We start from the raw sequence: 18,225 nt of genomic DNA, 5'->3' as shown, positions 1-18,225 counted from the left end.
GCACGTCTGCCTCACAGTTGTGAGGTTGCGGGTTCAAATCCGGCCTGGCCTGTGTGGAGTTTGCATGTTCTCCCCGTGCCTGCGTGGCTTTTCTCCTCCCACATTCCCAAAACATGCATGCCAGGTTCATTGAAGACTCTAAATTGCCCATAGGTGTGAATGTGAGTGCGAATGGTTGGTTGTTTCTACGTGCCCTGCGATTGTTCGGGGTGTACCCCGCCTCCCGCCCGGAGATAGCCGGGAGAGGCGCCAGCGCGCCCGCGACCCGCTACGGAAGATGGACGGACGGATGGATGGATGGATGGAAGTTGTCCATACACGTGGAAAAATGAAGGGGGAATTTTAGGGAGTTCAGCATAGCACAATTGTCATCTTTCCGCGCTGGCGCATCCGTGGCAGCCAAGAGGCTAATAGCTAAGCCTTGCACGGGCGGGGGGAGCTCCCAACTTGAAAATTGCCAGTACCTGTACACCCCATTAAGACGGAGCTGATGGATGTGCACACAGTCCCACTTTTCCGCTAGCGCTCTCCTGTGGGTGCATGACACCCATAATTGATGTCACCCTGTCCACAGTCAGGTGCGCCAATCGGGGTGCAGATGTCACGTGGCCTCGGGGCGCCTTTTTATGACAAAAACAGAAAGAAGAACTTGACCGTGAGGGTTCAAACTGTGCGCTTTGCATGTTATCCTCGTGCCTGCGTCGGTTTTCTCCGGGCACTGCGGTTTCCTCCCACATGCCCAAAACATGCGTGGTAAGTTAATTGAGGACTCTAAATTGCCCGTAGGTGTGAATGCGAGTGCGAATGGTTGGTTGTTTCTATGTGCCCTGCGATTGGCTGGCGACCGGTTCCAGAGTTAGCCGGGATGGGCGGCAGCACGCCCGAGACCCGCGTGAGGAAAACCGGTATAGAAAATGAGTGAATGGATGATTGTTACTTGGACGAAGCTTGGACTAATGGTGTACGAAATTTAGGCTTGGGCATCAAGAATCGAGAACCGATCGGAACCGTTCAAATGTAAACATTTCTGTTCCCGGTTTCGATGCCTAGTCCTCCAGCCGCCAAGAAGAAGTGACCAACGAGTGTGTCTTAACTTGGTTCAAATGAATGACCAGTCGCCTCAGTGGAATAAGACGATATCGCGCGAAGGGGTTTTTCCCGATGCGCAGCGGTTGACGGAGCTTCGGTCGAGTCGACTCTCAGTCGATCGGGCGAGTGGAAATAAAATACGTCTATGCCGACCCTGAGACAGCTAACAAGGTCAACGCTCGCTTGCACTTTTGCACCGATGATGGTTTTTACCGTTTATTTTAGTCTTCAAACCGACAACGTAAGCGCCGATGACAGGGAAAAAAAAGAAGCTTCATTTAATATTGGGCTAAAACTTCACCGTAGCAACTTTACAGCACAAAATTCATAGCAACGTTGTCTCACAGTATCACAAACACTAACCTTGTGCCTCATCGGTGGGAGGGAAAGGAATCAGCGTTTTATAGCATTTGGCTCCAGCCATGGAAAAACAACAACAACAACAAAGAAATCACCGGTGCCGTGTGAAGTTACTTTTCGTGCCAGAATGCTGACTTCTGCTGCATAAAATAAGAAGTCAAGTTAAAACTTGCACATATAAACCATTTGACGTGATGAAACAGAATACAGGGGCAGCCATATAGCATTGTTAACATAACTATTGTTTTAACAATGCTGTCAGTGAAGTCAACTCTCAGTCAACTGGGTGAGTGAAACTATACGATCACAGTTAAAATAACAGTTTTAACAATGCTATATTTAACTTTTAGCTGAAATATTCATTCATGAATATTAAATCAATTGGGTTAGTTCCCCACACATTGCCTTTTAGTTCCAAGGTTTGATATAGATACTGGTTACAAAGAACCCCAGGTCAAATGTTCATTTGAGTCTAAGCTGCGGGCTGCTAAGAGAATGGATGTTCATCATTTGGACACCCTTTGGACAGCCACGCAAGCTTTTTTGACCCAGCCCCCGAAAAGAATCGGAATCAAGAGTCGTTTGGAACCGGAATCGGAAGCGGAATCGCTCAAATTCAAACGATGCCCAACCCTAGCGAAATTGAAACGGTTCTCGTCCATCTTGAAAAAAAAAAAAAATTTCAAAAATTGTAGTCCATCCCATAAAATGTTGTAGTTCATCCCCCAAAAATATTCTATTCCATCCCAAAAATGCTCGAGTCCAGGGATTCCCAACTGGTGGGTCACGGACCCCTTTTGGGTGGGTCGCAGAAAGATAGTGAAAAAGTATTCCTATTCTGATTTTTCCGGTACAGTACAGAGGCGTACTAAGTTCACACACGGAACATACTTTAAAAGTGATAAAAAATGTCACTTCCTTGTTCTCTTGCCACTAGTTTACTCTGCAAACAAACACGGTGCAGCTCAGCCGCTGGCTGGTGGACGTCACGGCAAGCAATATGCTGCTGGCACTACAGCGAGCTCATGTGAAATGGCATTTTCAAAATATAACAGACTGTACATTATGTTTCAGAAGCTATTTGAAAAGAACGAATCTTTATTGTCCTTAACTAGAGTGTGTCGCAACTTTGCAACAGTAGGAACATGGAGGTCACAGGCCGACAGCTGCTCTAGTCAATCCCTCAAAAATGTTGGAATCTTTTCGAGTCGTTGTCAATAAGTTCATCTCAAAGAATCAATTAAGTCAACCAATCAAGATGCATTGTGGGATACATGATGGCACTATATATGACACTTGAGGGTCTTTCTTTCCACTCACTGGCCACTCTTGTTGACATTCGTTTGTGGCGGTCCGTTAAAAAAAAACCCAAAAAAAGTTTGACTTTGAGAAGAGAAGAAATGGCGAAGAAAGAAAAACACAACGTTGCTGAGGAAGCACCTGCTGGCTGGCACCAAGTTCTTTCCACAACAAACGCTGGAAGAGCGAAGGCGTCATCTGGGAGCACAATCACGGAATCGGATCGGAGGGGGGTTCCCCGTTGAGGTGTTTCCTCCGACGGCCGTCAAGCAACTTTGGTCACGCTTGAGGGACTTGGAGGTGAGTGACAGCTGACATCCCACAGGAGCGTCAGGGATGTCAGCTGAATGCATCGTCACGGGGGGGCTGCTTATTGTTCCTTGTTGACAATCACTTTGTCTTGTTAGGGTTCATGCAGGACCTTCTCATCACTTCGTGTGTGACAGAGGCCACAAAAGGTTCCCACACTGGCAGGAAGTCAGTCAGTCAAGAAGACGTTACACATTTGTGTGCGTGTGTTCGTTACTTTGAGTTGCAAAGTTACAATTTACGTTTATATGTGAAAATTGTTGTGACTTCAGGAGAATTCAAGTCGGAATATTACAGGGAAGAGACCGACTTTCAGGACAACAAAATCCTTGTTGACGCTCTGCCATGCTGACCGGTTACCTCGTTAGCCCACAAAAGCACCTGATTCGTCATGGAGTCTTACCGTGACACGAAATGTTATCTTGGCACCTTACCCTCCTACAAATAGCAACCACGCCGGCGGACTATGCGAAGAGGAAATGCATTTTCGGGGCACACGCAAGATGACTAGCTAATCGCACATCGCAATTGCGCCGCTGAGTTCTTTTAAAGCGGGGGGAGGGGCAACTCAACGCCGGACTCCGAAGTGCGTCGCGCGGCGTCATTTCAACCATGCCCCAAAAGTCAGGAAAACTCAAATGGTGGAAAAATGTTACGCTAATGCTTTATCTCCACAATTCGGTACTACATAGTTCTCAGTCTTTGCATTTTCATCACTTCGCTTCAAACATGTGCAATGTATTTCGAAACCAATCTCTTTACAAGGTCTTTAAGGAGTCGAATCAGTGCTTTTTTTCTTCTTTTTTTTCCGTTGCCACCTCTGCCATTAATAACGGGGGGCCCGAGATGCCAAAGGAGACCTTACACTCCCTTTCTTTCCCACCGTTGTTGAGGTTATCCTGTGGGGCCACTTAAGAGGATCCTGCAGGCAGGATGCAACGTCTGGGGACCCCGAGCGGCATCCGCCATCCGCCAAGGCTTGGGAAGAAAACAAGGGCCCTCAAAAAGACGGCACGGCCAAATAAGTGAAGAGGAAAAGGAGTTCGCAAACGGGGATGCACTCGATAACACTCTGTGCACCTGCAGCGTGTGTGTGAAGTAGTGTACAACACACACACATGCAGGTGGTCCAAAGAAAAGCTGTGAAGTGTTGCCCAGTGGAGTAATGCCCCCCCCCCCCGCCGCCTGCATGTTGGATGAGGCCCTCCACCACATAGGAAGCAAACACTTCCTCCAATGTTGTCAGATTGATTGTTCCCTCCACTTACAACATGATTGTCGTCATCCTCGCTTACAAAGCATAACAGGCTCCTGATTGTGATATCATATTTAAAAAAAAAAAAAAAAAATGTTTTTTTTTTGGGGGGGGGGCTGGGTGCTGGTGTTCAGGCTTCAGGAGCAGGAAATCATTGCCTTTTACCCCCTCTAGTGGCCAGTTAATTCAAAAGTAGAACAAGACCTTAGGTCTTCTGCGAGAAAACAAAAAATAAAACGTCAGGAAAAGCCTACTAGAACGTCTGAACTTTATTTGGTGTTAATCAGAGCCACTTGAAATGGTGGCAGGTGACTCGCGCTTAACATGAGTTTCAATGTGATTGCTTCATTCTGAACACAGCCACATCCTACGTGTAAGAGGTTGTGTGCGAACTTGTGCAACCACATTCTCAGTTGTCCAGGTTATAGGTCACATTAATGGTGGAAAAAGTTGTTTAATGACTTTCTCTCAAATTGTTTAATCACAAAAACCTGGCATTGGAACAGGGGTGTGTAGACTTTTTATATCTCCTTCACAGTTTAGCACATGGATAGCTGGTCAAACATGAACTAAGCTTCATGTTGGTCACGCATTGAATAATTAAAAAAAAAAAAAAAAAAACGTAATAGACAACCCAAAATGTGGTTTTGGAAACATTACAAAACAGGTCAGAAGGGTTCATAAGCGCAAATCCAGAAGCCGCTTGCAAAGCCGCGAACGTGAGTGTAAATGCAAGAGTGTATGATTCGACTCATGACTTGCTGAGAGATGACTTGACTCGACTTGCTTGAAATTTATTGACTTGCTGTATTTCTGCCACGGCAACTTGTAGGACTGCAACCAATAACTCAAATAATTGGATGACAAAAGTAAAGCGGAAGCAAAATCTCAGCCTCGAAGCTTCGCAGTGATCATTTTTCCACACAGCCTCATGTTACTACAGACTCGGGTAGAAATAAGTTGGGGATGAAAGATTTGGCATAAGACAGAGCATGTCCAAAGTTTGGGATCCTTTGACACTTCCAAAAAAATAATAATAATAAAAGCTAAAGTGCAGCGCGTCTACCGCAAAACGGAACTGGCTGACACAACTGCACGTCTACGATTGCCCACACAAGCGAACGTGTTAGATCCGTATTGTAATGCCCCCTACGGGGGGTCACGGCCGCTTTACCAACACGAAATACGCGAGCCGCAACGGCCTCGAGTGACGCACGGGGAAGCCGAGCGCAGACTCGAAACCCCAGCCAACAACAGCCAACTGTCCACTCTCGTTCGCCGACGCACGCGTCACTCGCCGGTCCGAGCTCCGCCTTTTCGAGCCACACGCGTTCAAAGTCACAGATACTACAATGTAGAACGTGAGGATTGCGACCCCAAGCGGACAAAAATCGTACCTGCTCCTCACGTGCATACAGTGGACCCCCGGCGCTCACGGATTCAACTATCTGTGGATTTTCCCCCCCCATATTTCATTTTTGTTTTCAATTTCCATCCGATTACCATAATAATCGATTCTAGAATTATTTGGTAGCAGCAGCCCTCGTAACTTGTGACTCGCTTGAAAGTTGAAGGGTAGTAGGACTTGAAATGTTTTGGGACTCGCGCCAAGTGACCGCCGTTCACAAACGTACATTTGCGCATTTCTGGTGAAATGTTCGACGCGGCCCTCGTCTCGGATTGGATGATGTTTCAAATGTCTGCGAGCGAAACAGCAAACTTTAATGAGGAGGCCCCCCACCGCCCGAGGGAGGCGGCTGCCTTCATCACGATAGCCAGAAGAAGAGCGAGACCTTTTCCATCCGCAGCAACAGTGAGGACGCCCGGGACGAGCTCAAGCACGTAAGCTGACGAATGCGGACAAAATGCGAAGGCGGCGGAGAAATGAATAAGCCGATGTTCTTTCTTCAGGATGGGCTGCGCGTGCAGTGGCCAAGCGCTCGATGAAAACGTCGACAAAAGAAAGAGAAGCTCGCTGGACTCCCTGGCGTCAAATCACACAGTAAGTAGATGACTCGAAATCCAACCTAACCCTCGGAATCATCTGTCGATATCTTGAAACCTTCATCTACTCTCATGTTGCGTGACGGGCCCAGCTGACCTGTTTTTTGTAAATGTTTTACACGATTAGATTTTGTAAGATTCACATTTTCTAATAATTGCAGAGGTTCATTTTAGTTCATGTTTTATTGTATAAATCTCGTTTATTTGTTTTGGAGAGAGTCAAATTGAACCATGTACAGTTTTGGTATACCGAAGCGACACACATAAAAATGGGGAACAGGCAATGTTCGAAGTGTCGTTTTAACAATTTTAAAAGTCATACAAGTGTAAAAGCAAGTTTTCATGTTGAAGTCCCTGTAAAGTGGAAATACATGTCTTGTAAATATGACCCACCATAGAGAAGAGTATTTTTAACAACCCTGCCAAACCTGAATGATCAAAAACAAAAATCATCGAGTATTTAAAATGAGGCTTCAAAATGAGGAGAAATCCAGCTTTTCTTCGTTGAATGCACCGAAACCGCGCCCTGCTCAACTGTGGGTCCAAGACCTCAACTGTGACCCGGAAAAATGGATGCCACTTCTTCTAGCGTCTTTCTTATGCCTACTGGACATGTTGGAGTCACAAAAATATATGAGGTGGCTGGAATATATCCCAGCGGGTCATCGCGGGGCTCTTCGCGACAACGGGGCGCTCTAAAGCGGCCACACCAGCCCGATGCCCCGGTCCACACGCCGGCTGTAAAGTTGGACTTCTAAAAACGTTTTCCTCCCTAGTCGGTCGCTCCACCCTCTGCGTAACGTGCGCGCACCCAAGGCCAACAACAGGGCGCTCTAAAGCAGCCACACTAGCAGACTAACCGAAGGGAAGATGCGTTTCCGGGGTGCAGGCATAGCTAGCTAGCTAACTGCAGGACACAATTGGACCGGAGCAAACTGAAGGCAGTCAAGTTCATCTAGAGTGGGGGGGGGGCACTCATACCCACACCGAAGTGCGTACATTTGAAGTGCCACCCCCCACCCCAAAAATGGAGATGGTGAAAAACAGTTCAACGCTGGATTTCCAGATTTGAGTGTGACATACTTCTCAGTCTTTGCATGTTTTCAGCACTTATCTTCAAACCCCGCTGTCCCGTTTTTAGAAACAAATCTCTGAATTCACTTCAAAACAACAACCAAAATATCCTCACAAAGCCTCACTAATCTTTCTCACTTGCAACACTGTTTTTTCTGTCTTCTAGATTTGGGGTGGAAACGCGTACTGTGATAACGGTAATCACACAACACTTCACCATATGGTTCGAGGAGTGGAATAAAAGTAATATGACGCACTTATGTAGTGACTGCTTGTGCGTGTGAGGCTGACAGCTGCTGTTTATGTCAACGCGGGCAGCAAGGGAAGGAAACATTTATCTGAAATCTGGGTCGGAATTCCTTCGGTGCGCTTCCGTTTCAAAAGATGACTCCGGAAAGACGGCATTACAAGAGGACAGACCAAACCATCACAAATAAATAGAAATAATAGCAATGAATTGTCATTGACATGGAGATAGCTTTTGCTTTGCTTTCATCAAAGGAGCCATTTAAGGGACAGTTTCACACTGAAAAAAAGGATGACAAAGCATAACAAAGCTATCATTTCACTTCATTTTTTGAAAATTCAAATTCTTGAAAAATGTTAAGTTTGCTCATTTCAAGTGATATCAATATATTTTTTTTACTGTAATAATTTACAGCTTGTTTCATTTTGACAAAGGAATTTTTTTTAAAGTGAATGTGATTTGCGTGAGGAGCTACACTTTCATTCTAGTATGCCACCGCCACCTAGAGGTTATGAAAAAAGGGGGCCTACACGTTCATTCCAATATGACGGGGGTACGTACATATGACTGCATATATGTACAGTTGTGCTCATAAGTTTACATACCCTGACAGAAGTTTTGAAATATTGTTATTTTAAATACGACTGATGACTGAACAACAACCATCATTATGGTTACCTTTATGGTTATGTTTTGTTTAATGACACAACTTTTCTGAAATGCTTGACAGTTTAATTTGAATCCCATTAAAATCAAATTGAATGTGTTTTTCCTGGTCCTTCATGTTTTCTTTAAAGAATTTTCATCTTACAAATTCTGCCTGAGTCATCAAACATATGAGCACAACTGTGTGTTTTCTCATTTACTAAATAAAAGTTGTTCTGTGAATTTAAAAATAAGAGCAAGTAAATAAAAAGAAAGTATTACGTGTTCAAATAAAGTGCTTAACATCAGAATCATTGTTTGAAAAAACTAAAAAAAATACAGATGATGTTTTGATCATATGGGTATGAACGAAATCATGCATTGTAAAAATGCATTATACATAGGTAGAAGGGTTTTCCAGAATTTTGAGGTCAACTTTGGGGGTGCGTATTATACATGGGCGTGGTGCGCATTATACACGAGACATTACGGTAAATGTGATGGATTACTTCAATTTCATTTTTTTCTTCCGGTGCAGTGGAAAAGACAAGAAGTGCAAATGCCTCGAGCCACATGCTACCAGTAAACAAACACAGTGCAGCTCAGCCTCTGTTTAGACAACTGGAGACCACTGAGGCTCGAACTGAGTTTGTTTATTTATGGTAGAAAGAGTGCACGTCACCATTGTGACGCTCACAGCGCGTTTCTTAGTTGTACATCTGTAAATAATTTTTTTTCACCAAAAGCACGCTTTCACTCTTATTTTTGTTGTTTTATAGTTGGAGGTGTCACAAAAGCGAAAAAAAAAAATATATGCCTCAAAGCCACTGTTCTGCTTGAACCGTTTCTTTATACAAAAACCTTGTTTTTTTTCTTTGCTTGGTTTTCTCGGCGTTCGGTCAGAAAACCAATGTTTTTGGTGAAACCAACCCAAGAAGGGAAAAAGCTAGAAACAAACATTTCTTTCTGTCAAAGAAGAGAGTCTCGTCCTTCTTTTGGGAGGTTGGTTGCTTCTATTGTCTTGAAAGATCGGTCCAAATGCTTGAAAACGACAACATGGGCAACAGTGAACGAGTTAACGAACTCAAAAATGTTCTCAATAATTGGAGCACCTTTGTGTTTAGATGACGTTGTGTTTGTGGCTCAACATGACTTCAAGCCCACCAACCGCAGTGAACTTTCGTTCGGAAAGGGAGATCAGTTCAAGGTGTTGCAAGAGTAAGTGGGGCTCGTACGGCACGTCCGCCCTCTACATCGTCATACAAAACACTCGGACACGTCTGTATTGTTTCAAAGAAACGGAGACTGGTGGCTGGCTCGGTCGCTGGAAACGGGACACGAGGGTTTCATACCGGCAAACTACGTCACCCGGGCAGACACCCTAGAGGTGGAGAAGTAAGTTTCATGTACCATCCCAAAGGGTGGCAAATTGCTGAAATGATTGTCTGCATTCTAGATGGTTCTTCAAGGACCTGAGCAGGAGAGAGACGGAAAGGTTGCTCCTGGCACCTGGAAACAAACCCGGAGCCTTCCTCATCCGGGAAAGCGAGACGTGTCACGGTGACTGCCGCCGAACACCGATACGATGGCGTCCCGCTGCGCTGTCTAAACTCTTGCTCGGGTTTCTTCTGAATTAGGCTCCTTCTCGCTGTCCATCAGAGACTTCACACCGGAAACCGCTGATGTGGTGAAACACTACAAGATCCGCTCTCTGGACAAAGGGGGCTACTACATCTCCCCGTCCAGCACTTTCCCATCCCTGCAGGAGCTGGTCAAATACTACACATGTGAGTGAAACCGGTCGATAGCGACTTCAGTCGTCCAGGGCACGGTAAGCCAGAAAAGTTGACTCGAAGCCAAAACGTGGAACTGGAGAAGCCTCAGCCGAACTTCTAGTTCCTGTCTCCGAAAGGCTTTTAAAGTGGCTTTGTTGAAGAACCAGACTGACTTTGCACGCAACTCTAATTTGCCTGTATACTGAGAAAACCCATGAAAAACGGTCGCTTAAAATCCATGATACAGCAGGGGCGCAAACAATGAAGCGCGATACAGCGCGCACACATTTTTGCCACAGTATTTGGACTTTGTGTGTCCGGTTAGGCGGCGCGGACGGTTTGTGCCGGCGTCTGTACGCCCCCTGCAAGAAGAAGCCCCCCCAGCAGCCGTGGGCTCCGGACGAATGGGAGATTCCCCGCGAGACGCTAAAACTGGTGAAGAAACTCGGGGCCGGGCAGTTTGGAGAAGTCTGGATGGGTGAGTGACGAGCCTCTCGGGAGTGAAATTGCACACGCCCCCATTCGCAATGGAGAAAAGTTTCCGATGTGCGACTTCAGGTTACTACAAGAACACGCTGAAGATCGCGGTGAAGACCCTGAAGGAGGGCACCATGGAGCCGCGCGCCTTCCTGCAGGAAGCCAACCTGATGAAGCAGCTGCAGCACGAGCGACTGGTGCGACTCCACGCCGTGGTCACCCGGGAGCCCATTCTCATCGTCACCGAGTTCATGATCAACGGTACGACAAAGGGACTTCGGTACGCTGACCGTTGGAGTGCCCCAGGGCTCGGACCCGCCCTCAAAATCCTCATTCGCTATTCGCATCGACAGTAGCGAATGACGAGCCAATCCGAATCTAATCGTTCCTCCTTGTACTATTGCCAGATAAAGAAAGACATGCCATTGTCAGGCAAATGAAAAATCCAATTTGATTGTTGGAAAACATTCTCGAACCCCCTGGTTGGGGAAGTCCTGGTCGCAGACTTTTGTCACAACACCAGGAAGAGAATACGCTGAGGCATTTTGCTTGCTGCGTTTTGGCAACTGCTGCTGTATTTAGGTTACAAATTTGACTTCTTCTTGAGAATTGGAACAAGACCACAATATCTGCCCTTACAAGTCATACTTCGTGACAAAAATAATGGTACTAAAAGACTTGTCAGCACATGTCTGAGCGCTGCTTGTTGTATTCTTGCAGGATGTCTACTGGACTTTTTAAAAACAGACGAAGGGAAAAGGCTCAGGCTTAATAAGCTGATAGACATGTCAGCACAGGTGGGAAATTGGTCTTTTTTTCATTATACATTATTAACTCGGCTAAATTAAGATGACAACTCTACATCGTGCTATAAATAGATTGCTAGACCTGACTGTAAATGATGTTATGTTATCTACAATGTTGGCTGCGTGTGTTCATTCCATGAGCGGCGTGCGTCGCGCAGTGATGTCCACTGCCTGCCTGAAAACTTCGCTCTGCATCAATTATGAACTTTCGGATAGGAAATGGGGCTATTTTCCCCATCCACGCAGACTTGGTCACTTCCCTCAAAGAAAAGAAAAGAAAAGAAAACAAAACATTGGACTTCTTGAGGGAGAGGGGGAAAAAAAACACATATCCTATGTGGACATGATCATGCCCGTCCAATGTCGTGCGTCTCTTTAAATCAAGACAGATAGCCGAAGGCATGGCCTACATCGAAAGCAAGAACTCCATCCATCGCGACCTCCGGGCGGCCAACATCCTGGTCAACGAGACCTTGCACTGCAAGATCGCCGACTTCGGCTTGGCCAGGCTGGTCGAGTCTGAATACACGGCTCGAGAAGGTTCGTTCCTTTCGACGCGCTTGCAAAGCACAAGGCCGACGGGGACGTGGCATAGATGGAGACAAATTGCGTGTCTCGAGCTGAGCTTCGAAATGAGGTGCACACTTCAAACACAGCATCGTATTTGTTGGGGGAAAAAGAATATAAATATTTCTCGTGAGTAAAAAGTAAACAAAATCGAAACAAAAACACCACAACATTATTTCCAACACTAGAAACTTTTTGATAAATAAATACATGTAAAAAAGTCTATCTTTTCATCACGTATCAAGTATTTTGAGGTGAAACCTCCACACAAGTTTATCTACTCTTGATTGACGTTTATCCATTCACTTTTTTCTTTCTCTCCCCAAAAAAGAGCTATTTTTCCCCCTAACACATATAAGCACATTATTATGAGCAATTATACATGCGTATATATATATATATATATATATATATATATATAAAACATTTGGTAGGATTTGGGCATTAAAATACACACACACACTCACTCAAAATGGCTCCAGTGAGCTTTGAATGCAAGCGTTCCGAGGTAGTTAGCGTACGTTGATTGTCAGGCCTCAATAGCGCGACGGCCTCTCACCCTCGTTGTGACGAGCAGGCGCTAAATTTCCCATCAAGTGGACGGCTCCCGAGGCCATCCGTTACGGGACCTTCAGCATCAAGTCGGACGTGTGGTCGTTCGGGATCCTCCTGATGGAAATCGTCACCTACGGAAGAATTCCATATCCAGGTTACCGTTGCTCCATTTCGCAGACGACGGCGAGTCGCGAAATACTCACCTCCCCTCGCCGACGTCCGCAGGAATGACGAACCCGGAGGTGATCCGCAACCTGGAGCGCTCCTTCAGGATGTCGCGTCCGGACGGCTGCCCGGAGGAGCTCCACCGCCTCATGACGGCCTGCTGGAAGGAGCGGCCCGAGGAGAGGCCCACCTTCGAATTCCTGCAAAACGTCCTCCAAGACTTCTTCGTCGCCACCGAGGGGCAATACGAGATGCAGACGTGACTTCCCGGGAAACGCGAACGACGACGACGACCACGAGGCCAACTCTGATTTCGTTGACGTCGCGTGGATCGCGGACACACGCCGAGGACGTTTTACGTCAAGCGTACCCTCTCGTCCTTCGTTCGGTCATCTGACCGGTGCTTTGAGATACGAGTCAAATGTATTCCATCACCGCGCCTGTAACTCCAAATCCTCACATCTCAAATCATCTTCACCATTGAACGAACCAAAACGTTTTTCATCCGTTCCGGCCTTCCCAAAAAACAACAACCAAACACGTATAGGGAAAATAGCACTCTGCAATAAATATTGTACTTCATTAAAACATACAGGAATAACGTCATTAGAAGGACTGTAAACAATGAAACCGTTTCTGCATCATGATGAATTCATTGCAGCTCCTTCTGGAGTGCGCTTTTTGGCCACTGGGGGCAGTATACTACATTCACGCAGACAAACAAAGATTTTCACTCAACAACTACGTGACTCATTCATCTGCAGTAACATTTGTCATTTTTCACAGAGAATAAAGAATATATGCCGGTGAGTATTGTTATATTCATGTGTTGCTGCACCGTTTGTATTTGAGTATCCATTTGTTGAAGCGTTATAACATTGCCACACAGATGTTATGCCTGAGCCCGTCTATGGCGTTTCACATTAGCATTGAACTAAAGTTAATTCCACAAGGTGTCACTCTCTTTGTTTGATGTTTAGCTTGACAGTAAACTGCAGCCGGGAGAGGCAATCAAAATCTTGAAGTCTCGTTTGTGAACAATCGTTGAAAATGGTTTACAAACTGCTGCTTGTTGTCGAGTGCGCTTGTATCTGAAAAAAATAAATGACAACTCGGATCCTGAAAAACTCTGAAGTCGAGTCACTCGTATCTCAAGGCGAGGTGCCTTGACTTTGTAAAACTTCCAATTTTGAAAGTCATCCGATTGCATTATTTCGGGTGAGGAAAGAAATCAGCATTATTCAAGAGACAAATTTGGCAGATTATGAAATGTTCTCATATTAATGTGCGCCGATTGCTTCATGCGTGTTTGCAAGTCGAACTTGACTGGAACGAGTTCGGCTCTGCCCAGCCAATCAGAGGACAGAAAAATGCCGACGACCAAATGATTTTGGCATGGCGACGCAGAGGCTCCGATCCGATTGGACAACAGCACCGGAAGCTGTGCTGCCAAGAGAAATGCTACGGAATGAAGAAAATAGACTGGTAGGAATAAATTCATACAATTTCATGGAAGATTTATTTGGATTGAGGTCGCAAACGTGCAGTGCTGCTGAAAGGCCGGCAGAGAAGGCCTTCAGCGGCCAACGGGCTCTGCGACACACGCGCGGGGACAACAGAAGTTTTTGCAGCATGTAGATTTGCAAGCCATCATTAGCTGACAAAATGAGCGTGGGAAAGTAAAAGCGCCGTCGTCGCCCCCCGCGAAGGGTCAAAGGGCATCTGGAAGATAACGGTGCGGACGGCCCGCGGCGGTCATGGGTGGAACCTCGCCGCTTCCTGGATGGACAGGAAACAGGAAATGCTGCTCGGCATTCCACAAATGCCGCGCAGCGAGACCGGCCGCCACACGCCCCTCGTAAATATTTGTCCAACTGTAGTTTTGCTGCATGCGTAGGCCGCTCAACACTCGCGAAAATCTTCTTTGCAAAGAAACACTTTCTGGATTGGATCTCATCAGTGGTTTTGGCGTGGACTGCCAACTTTATTTTTAATCATAAATTAGGCTCCCCATGTAACACACAAAAGACTAGTTTCAAAAGTGAGGCGTCGGCTGTGACACGCTTGCAATACTGGCGTCGTCCAGCAGAGGCCAGCGTGACACTGTCACACAATCGTACAGAAAGGCTTCCCAGAAAGAAGGGAAGAGAATTCAGAGAACCTCCGTTTCAAGGAAAGTTTGCAGATTAAAAAAAAAAAAAAAAAAACGTCAGATTTATGTCAAATGTGGAATGAGTAATGCCTAGATTAGACTACAGGATCTTAACCCCGATATTGGCCCGATTTGCTATCGCAGGCAATTTCCCGGACCACGCCTGACATATTTTCGGGAAAGACGAGACTTCTTGTAGTGCGACATATCAACGACAACTCTCCGACAGCGCACCTCGACGTCGACCAATAGGATTGCGTATTGTGACCGGCGCTTCGCCTTCTTGTGCTAGCCCTTGTCAGCATTTGTTCACGTGCACAAACCGATGTTTACCGAAGCTTTCGAGCATGATTTGACAGAACGACGGCATGTTTACATACAAACGTTAGTGCTAGCACTAGCTTGCTAGGCTACATAACGTTTTGTTGCCTGCTTGCGAGCCGTATCGTATTAAATGTATGTGAACATACCTCAAGCAATCCTTGAATGGACAGCCCAAAACGTCCTCTCCCGAGCACTTTTTTGTTCTTTTTTCCGCAACATTGCCGCGCCGATCCATTGTTTGACAACGACTTGTTGTCACCATAGTAACGGTTGTATACGGTTGCGGTGAAAGGTGACACGTTTTCTAGTCCAGCCTCCCTGACAGTGTTTGATGTGGCAAGGTAAAGGTCAGAGACGGGATACGGTGGTGTCGGAATACACGTCGCGTAGCGTTGCCCCTGTCTGAGCGAGATACGGCAAGATTTTGAGGCAGTAGTCTGACGTAGCGCAATCGGGAAAGACCACATTTGTATCGTAGTCTTATCGAGGCATAAGAACAACCAATCAGAAACGGACGAGTTGTCAATCACTGGCGTGCACTCGCGAGCGCTCCACTGAAGCCTCGCATTGACCTGTTAGCTTGCGCTTCAGGAGCTTTGCTGAAATTATGCTGGAATTTCCACCTTTGGAAAAGAAGCTCAAATGTCCATCCCTCAATTGCTAACAACTGGGGAAGACAAGAAAACAGACGCAGAGCGAAGGTGAGAGCCATCTTCTCTGCCTCTCCTTCTTGCTCTTAATTATGCTGGCGTCTTCCACTACAGCTCAGTGCTGCCCGACATGTTGTGGCACAACGCGGTACTACATGAAAGCACGGAACTCCATATTTGGACACGGCGGTCGGTATGCAGGGCCGCCCCCACGGTGTGCTTTTGTCACAAATTTTCGATGCCTGCCGATGCCCAAAAATGGCACTTATCGTCGATCATCAAACGGGGGGTGGCTTGCCAATGAAGATTTGCCACAGTTCTAAACCCGTCCAAATACTACGTGGGTGTGGCGCTCCAGAAAATGGATCTGATGCCACACGATTGGCGTCACGCGAGTGCGTCGGCTCCTGACGGCCGACGGGTATGCAGCGCGGTCGTCACGCCCGCCTGCCCGACGTCGTCATCTCCTGCATGGCTATATAATATAGAAATATTCAACATTCATGACCTTGTGCCTATTTTGTGTGCCCCCCTCCACCTGCCTTCTTGCAATAACAGCAAAAAAAATGAAACTTTCCCATTAATCAGCTTTTTTGAATGAGTTGCTCCATTTCGCTGGTCCTGATGAATGCGTTCTGTAACGACCGAAAAGTTCCAGACAGATCGTTTGGTCTCTGAAGGCGTCACGTCGGCGCTTCCGAGTTTGAAGCAGAAGCGGCGAGGAGGCCATCAGGAGTCGCTCATTAAACTCCTCACCTGGCTCCCCCTCGCAATCTTCAGCAGTTCTTCATCCGCCTCTCAACGCCAAGCAATTAACTTTTGCAGTCTTCTCCCCGAGCCAAGGTGAACTTCTTCAAAGTGTTTTCAAGGATTTCTTGATTGAATGAATCATTAAAAAGTGCGGTTTCACTCATTATTTGACAAAAGTTAAGGTTGGTTACATGACATTTCGCAAGAAAAAGACTTTAGGTAGGTCATTGGTCCCGGTTGGCCCCAACTCACTCTCTGTGTGTGCTTTAGTAGAACTACAGATAAACTAAAAAATAATATTCTGGTAGAAGTACTGATTCAACTCCTTCAGTAAAAAAGTACAGACTCAAAAATGTAGCTGTCCTTGAAGAGTGAAAATAAAAAAAATATGCCTTGCACAGTTGACACATCACAGAGAAGTGTTCTTAACATTCCTGCCCAATTGGAATGATTAAAAACATTCAAATGAGGCTTCAAAATCATGAAAAATCAAGCCATTGTCTCCGCTCTCCAACGAGTTAGGTGTGTCCACTTAATGCGTGAAAGTACAGCCCCAAGTAACTCCAATTGAACGGCTTTATTGAACGAACGGATACCAAAAAAAAAGCCACACAGGTGCATTCAACGCCCAGAGACTCACTGGCAAAATGAGAAACGTGAGCTAACGGCAACCAACGCTACGCTCTCATTCGCTGACTCCCACGTCATTCACAAGGCCAGGCCACGCCTTTTAAAGCCACACGTGTTCAAAGTTACAGATACTACAGTGTAGAATGTGAGAATGGCGACCCCAAGTGGACAATTTAATACCTGCACCTCACTTGCATGTTTTGTATTGGTATCATGTATAAAGCTTCAAATCATATGTACAACCCCAATTCCAATGAAGTTGGGACATCGTTTTCAACATAAATAAAAACAGAATACAATGATTTGAAAGTCATGTTCGACCTATATTTAATTGACTACACGACAAAGACAATTTTTTTGCTAAAAACAATCAAGTTGATCAGTTTGAACATCAAATATAATGTCTTTGTTGTGTATTCAATTAAATATAGGTTGAACATGATTGGCAAATCATTGTATTCTGTTTTTATTTATGTTGAAAACGATGTCCCAACTTCATTGGAATTGGGGTTGTACTTTCAGCCCCATTGTCGTTATGTGTGCACTCAATGTCTGAATTATGAAGTATCGGCAAAAGACCGATACCTGCTATCATTACTCGCCCATCCCTAGTAATGACACATCACAAAAAGAGTTGTTGTTGTTGTTTTTAATAATCCTTTTTTTTTAAATGTTCTTAAACAACAGTGTCATAAACACATCACAAAAGAAAAACATTGATGGTGTTTTTGGGTGCTGGAGCACATTAATGGCCTTTCAATTCAAATCAATGCGGGCAACGGATTGGGTACAGAAGCAAATCAATTTACGAGCTTGGCGACTGTTTGAGTGTTTTTGGATAGTTTTGACGGTTTGAAGTCCGAGGTACCAAATGGACGCCCTGAACTGCCACAAGTCCATTAAAACACGCGACGGAAGAAGCAGAATTCGATGAAAAGACATTAGCCGTGGATGCTATATGTCGCTTTTGCTAGCAGCGCATGCCAAACATGTCAAAAGGCGGGAGGGGGAGGAGGAGGAGGAGGAGGAGCAGGGGGCGGGGCTACGACGAACTTGTTCATCTGTCAATCAGAGCGCTCGATGGGCTCCAGT

The 18,225-nt window shown here is 45.8% G+C and overlaps 1 protein-coding gene across 1 annotated transcript; it reads left to right on the top strand.

Moving 5' to 3' along the window:
* Nucleotides 1-6,104: 6,104 nt before the first annotated feature.
* blk (BLK proto-oncogene, Src family tyrosine kinase) lies at nt 6,105-13,656 on the top strand. Its single transcript, XM_061703910.1, has 13 exons — nt 6,105-6,154; nt 6,224-6,314; nt 7,557-7,587; nt 9,407-9,500; nt 9,579-9,677; nt 9,739-9,842; nt 9,920-10,069; nt 10,383-10,535; nt 10,616-10,795; nt 11,255-11,331; nt 11,730-11,880; nt 12,485-12,616; nt 12,688-13,656. Exons 2-13 carry the CDS (start codon nt 6,225-6,227, stop codon nt 12,888-12,890), a joined length of 1,464 nt encoding a protein of 487 aa, XP_061559894.1. The 5' UTR covers nt 6,105-6,154; nt 6,224; the 3' UTR covers nt 12,891-13,656.
* Nucleotides 13,657-18,225: the final 4,569 nt, after the last annotated feature.

The sequence above is a fragment of the Phycodurus eques genome, chromosome 18, assembly GCF_024500275.1.
Source record: "Phycodurus eques isolate BA_2022a chromosome 18, UOR_Pequ_1.1, whole genome shotgun sequence".
Taxonomy (NCBI): domain Eukaryota; kingdom Metazoa; phylum Chordata; class Actinopteri; order Syngnathiformes; family Syngnathidae; genus Phycodurus; species Phycodurus eques.
This window is presented reverse-complemented; position numbering and strand designations above follow the sequence as displayed.